The 5,285-nt window shown below is 60.8% G+C and overlaps 1 protein-coding gene across 1 annotated transcript; it reads left to right on the top strand.

Moving 5' to 3' along the window:
- The first annotated feature begins 2,086 nt into the window (after nt 1-2,086).
- Nucleotides 2,087-4,305, top strand: SOWAHB (sosondowah ankyrin repeat domain family member B). The gene has a single exon (XM_027799985.2). The coding sequence runs from the start codon at nt 2,087-2,089 to the stop codon at nt 4,262-4,264; it is 2,178 nt and encodes a 725-aa protein (XP_027655786.2). The 3' UTR covers nt 4,265-4,305.
- The last annotated feature ends 980 nt before the right edge of the window (nt 4,306-5,285 follow it).

Genomic DNA, 5,285 nt, shown 5'->3' on the forward strand with positions numbered 1-5,285 from the left:
TAAATGAATAATTTAGATTCATTTTTTTAATTAAAATGGGTGTTGAAATGAAATTGTGGTATCATGGAAAGCCTCTTGCTTATGTCTTAATCCATTAAGCCAAAACAACAGTTTCATAGTAGTGTTGTCATTTGCCACTGTTATTTACTTGGGGTTTTTTTCTTCACAATCTACCCTTCTCTCTTATTTGTGATCACAATTATATCATTATGCTCCATTAATTCCACTTCAACCACTTCTGCTGAGAGCATGCTGCTATCACAGCTGTGACTGCAATTGAGGTCTCATCAGAAGAAGGCGAAAGGTATTTATTGTGCCTTGAAGAACTGTACCAAAGGCATGTGCAAAATGATAAAATATTAACATGCTCCTTACCCTCTTCCCAGCACCTGCACCCTACTCAGATGAACACCGCTGATGGGATGTGGCCGCATTCTCCTACAATATATGCCATGGGGAAAAGCAAAAGCAAGATGCGGCAGAGCACGTAAGTGCAGTTCCTCTTGCTGTGCCACCCAAGCAACACAAATCTTGGCACACGGGAAGACTCTTTCAGATACATTGCCTAAACTGTAACCTCTAACTTAGAATCTTCAAAGTTCCTTTTAGGGCTGCTCCCACCACTCCAGAAGTTACAGTTCAGCAGTCCTGCAGCTCCACAGGGCAATTTACCCTGCAAACCAGCCTGATAGCGTCCTACGGCAGAAACCCACTGGTCAGCAATCTACAAGCACAGACCCTGGCAGCTTGCTTACTTGACAGCAACTCCGCCGCATGTGTTTGCAGGGTCTGAACCTGACAAGTTATCCTAAGGGTTTGTGTTACTGAAGCAGAAATCGCAAGCCTGTACACACCATCTATTGCAATCTCTGCCCGGAGTTTGTGAAGGTTGCATACACTTCTGGGTTTGCAGTGGGCTGAAGGATATTCCAGCTGCCTAGATGACAAGCAGCTAAAAATATTTATGGATACCTGGGTGCCTGCAGTAGGGATGATTTATAGAGCGTGACTTAGGGCCTGATCCAAACCTCTTTAAAGTCAGCAAAGCTATACTGAGCTTGGTCCCTCCATGCTTCTGTTGGCTGAGTGTAAGACAGAAAAACCAGCACACCCTCTTTCCCACACTTTCCACCCACTATTCCCACCCCAAACTCCTTGGGGCAAGAGGTGTCATTTCTTTGGTGTATACAGGGCATATTGCCCACTGGGGCACTGATCTTATCCATTCCTCTCAGCTGTAATGCACCACACTCATGATAACAGTATTAGCAATCTAGAACCACGTTAGATCCCTGCTCCAGTACAGTGGTGTGTCCAACCTGACACCTATCCTACCTGAGGTAGCCACGCAATGAGTACAAAGATGATATGAGATATAGTTTGACTTCGGGCACTCTTGGTATCTGTGTGTGGTTCTTCTACATGGGTATGATCCCACACGCTTGTAACAGCTATCCTGAACCACATCACATCCGTGTATCTTTATGGCCAGTTCTTGTAAGTCACAGAATCACAGGGCGGTTCAGGTTGGAGGGCACCTCTGGAGATGCCCTGCTCAAGCAGGGTCACACGGAGCAAGATTGTGTCCCGTGGAGCTTTGAATGTCCCTGAGGATGAAGACCACAACCTCTCCAGGCAACTTGCTCCAGCACTTGACCACCCTCACTGTAAAAGCCTTTCATCTCACACACAAACAGAATTCCTTGCATTTCAGTTGGTGCCCATCTCTCCTGTCCCCTCAGCGACACGAGGACTGATGAAGCACGCTTTCTCCTCGCTGCACGCCAGCAGTTAGCCTCGCACTTCTCAGAGCGCGAGCAAGGCTCCTTCAGCCCCTCTGCCCTGTTGCCCCCCTTCGTCGCCGCTGTTCCTCACCGCTGTCACCCCAGCCGCGCACCCCCAGGGGCCGCCACCCCGGGCAAAGGCAACCGGGGGGTGGCGGCCGGGCTGGGAGGAAGGAGGAGGAGGAGGAGGAGGAGGCGCGACAGGAGGCGGGCCTCCCCGCCGCAGCAGCCCCGCGCACCTGGCGGCAGCCCCGCGCACCGGGAGCGGCAGCCCCGCGCACCGGGAGCGGCAGCCCCGCAGCATGGCGCGGGAGCTGAGCCAGGAGGCCGTGCTGGACTTCCTCTGGGCGGCGGGGGGCCGGGCCCCCAACACCGCGCTGCTCCGCCACTTCCAGCGCTTCCTCCGCGACCCGGCGCTGACGGAGCAGCAGCGGCGGGAGCGCCGCGAGTACTTCAAGAGCCTCGTCAATTCCCTGGCCACCGTCCACCCGGCCGCCGTCCCCGGCGCCTCCAAGGACATCGTCCTCCGCCGCAGGTACCGCGACCTCCTCGATGAGGAGCTGCCGCCGCCGCCGCCGGAGGAGCAACGGGAGGAGGAGAAGGAGCCGCCGCCGCCCCGACGCGACCCCGACGGGCGGCGCGGCGCCCCAGGGGAGGCAGCGGCGGAGGGGCGGCCTGGCGGGGGGCAGCCCCCGGGGGTCGCTGGCGCGGGGGGCTGTGCCGCCCGGAGCCGCGGCCGCCCCTGCTGCGAGTGCCGCCGGGCACGCCGCGCCGCCGCCGCCCCCCCGCCGGACCCCGGGCCGCCGCCCCCCGCCCAGCCGCCCCCGTACCGCACCCGGCCGCTGTCCTCGGCCCTCTGGGCGCTTCACCCCAACGGGCCACCCTGCTCCCGGCCCTCGGCGCTGCCGCCGGACCCTGGGGCGCTGACCCCCGCTGTGCCGCCCCGGGCCCGGTCGCCTCTCGGCGAGCCGCCCCTGTGCCGGTCCCGGTCTCCGCCGCTGCCGCCGGGGCCCGGGGTGCTGCCTCCCACCGGCTCAGCCCCGCGCGGGTCCCTGCCGCCACCGCGCCCTCGAGGAGCGCCCCCAACGCAGTCCCTGCCACTGCCATCGGGCCCCGGGGCGCTGCCCCCCGGCAGGCTGCCTCAGCCCGCCCCCGGGATGCCCTTACTGAAGGCCCCACCGCCCTCAGCAGGCCCAGGGGGGCGCGCCCCCACCGGCCCATCCCGGTCCCCACCGCTGTCATCGTGCCCCAGGCTGCTGTCCCCAAGACGGTCCCCACAGCCACCGCTGGCTGAGCCTCTCCTGTCCCGGTCCCTGCCGTTGCGGTCCATCCCCGGGGTGTCACCCCTGTCCCGGTCCCTGCAGGCGCTCCCCGCCAGCCCCCCCGCATCCCCCCCGCGCCTCTCGGGCCCGGGTGCGCTCCCCTCCACCAGGCTGCCCCCATCGCAGTCCAGGTCCCTGCAGCAGCTCCCCACCAGGCCACCCCTGTCCCCGCCAAGGGGACCCAAGGTGCTGACCTCCAAGGGACCAACCCAATCTCAAGCCCTGCTGCTGTACCCGTGCCGAACCCTGCCGCTGCCGCCAGCTCCTGGGGTGCTGCCCTGCGCCAGGCCACCCCCCTCCTTATCCCCACCACTGTCCCCCACCCTTCCAACCCCATCCCCACCTGTGCAGCCACCCCCTGCCAGGCCCCATCCACCCCAGTCCTTGCTGCCAGCACAGGGCCCTGCAGGGTCCCAAACCCCAGAGAGCAGCTCCCCGGAACCGCTGCCTGTCTTCAGGAGCATCAGGTGCCAACTTGCTTTGCTGGAGGTGCAGGGCATCCCTCCATCGCTGCCAGACAACTGTGGGCGGCAGCCCCGCACCGTGGTCTCCAAGAGCTCCCTGAGGAATGTCCCAACCCGGGGGCTGTTGGTGCCACTGGGGCAGCGGGAGCATGCCTGGCTGGTGGCGGTGTCAGCGGGGCGCTGGGCTCAGGTGCGGGGGCTCTTCCTGGAAGAGCCGGAGCTGGCCCTGCAGCGGGACTTCATGTCAGGTTTCACAGTCCTTCACTGGCTGGCCAAGCACGGCGATGGGCCAGGCCTGCAGGAGCTGGCAGCGGCAGCGCAGCGCGTTGGGCTGGCCCTGGACGTGGATGTCCGCTCAGGCTGCGGGTACACTCCGCTGCACCTGGCTGCCATACATGGCCACCAGCCCATCATCAAGGTGCTGGTGCTGCAGCTGGGGTGCCAGGTGCAGGTGCGGGACAGCAGCGGACGCCAGCCCTGGGAGTACCTGGGCAGCTCTACCTCGGGGGAGATCTGGCAGCTCCTGGGGGCACCCCGCGGCACAGTTATGTTCCCCACACAGCCCCTGGCTCGCAGTGTGTCCTCTGTCAGCAAGGTCTCACTGTCTGCTGGCAAGGCAGCACTGCCTGCCTGCCTCAGGCCGCAGCATGGCCGGGGGGCAGCATCCCACCAAACCGGCAGTGAGAGTGACTGAAAGACAGCTCCCCAGCATCACCTGCCAGTGGAGATGGGACCTCTGTGGCCATCCTGCAAGAGGAAGCCACGCGGGCAGAAAAAAGCTGTGAAACAGACTGAACCTATCAAAGAATGTACTTAAATTAATCCAATGAACTGTTGTCTGAGCCTTTCTGCCCTCCCTCCCATTTCTTGCCTACCAGTGAGAGGAAGCAATGACTTTGCTGGAAACCGGCAGAACCCTTGGTGGGCAAGTCCTATGCACGCCACAGGGCTGGCACCAGCTGCTGGTGCAGCCACAATCACCAGCATTAGCAGGACCATGGGTTTGGGGTCTCAAACTCTGGTGTGAAGCTCACAGCCTGGTGCCAACCAGGGTGGAGTGCTTGCTGTTGCTTACAGTGACAGAGTGTCATTGGTCCTGGTGTTTGCAAAACACTTGTTTGCACCACCTAAATTCTGGGGAGTAGCTAAAACTGCGTCCCTTTCTAATCCCAGCAGATTAAGGATGAGTCCCACTTTTAAAAACTCAGCTGATCAAGGTGCAGCCTTCCAGCAAGAGTCCTCAAAGAGTGACTGGCTGTGGCAGAGCACAGCAGCTGGAGAGTCCTGAGTAGAGGAGGGTGTAACACACCCACCCCATTTCTCAGCAAGCCTTGCCCACCAGCCCATGCAGAAAGGAATGTGGGGCAGCCCGGCAGCACCGATACCGCCCCCTCCTTCCTGCACCTCCAGTCCCTTTCCTCACACCGCAGGACTAGGAAGTGGTACCCGCACTGCGGCTAGAGCCCTGTTCCCACACCTGCAGCTGGAGAGCATTGCTGCATGAACCTGCATTGGGCAGAAAAGGAGCTGTGCTGTGGGTACAGGTCCAAGCTTGTAAGGGGAAGGCAGTTTCATAGCCAGAGCTGCATTTGCGCGGAGGCTTTAGCTCTGAATTACTTATTAGGTGTTTACATGATGGGAGCGGGTGGGATTGGGGGTCCAGGTGCAGGGAAGAGGTGTCCAGTGCAATCATTCCTGAGAGCTTACAAATAAAA

This window comes from Falco cherrug, chromosome 1 (assembly GCF_023634085.1).
Source record: "Falco cherrug isolate bFalChe1 chromosome 1, bFalChe1.pri, whole genome shotgun sequence".
Lineage (NCBI taxonomy): Eukaryota > Metazoa > Chordata > Aves > Falconiformes > Falconidae > Falco > Falco cherrug.

Bases quoted from the DNA above. Each gene is read 5' to 3' on its own strand.
- SOWAHB (XM_027799985.2), top strand. From the start codon at position 2,087: ATGGCGCGGGAGCTGAGCCAGGAGGCCGTGCTGGACTTCCTCTGGGCG.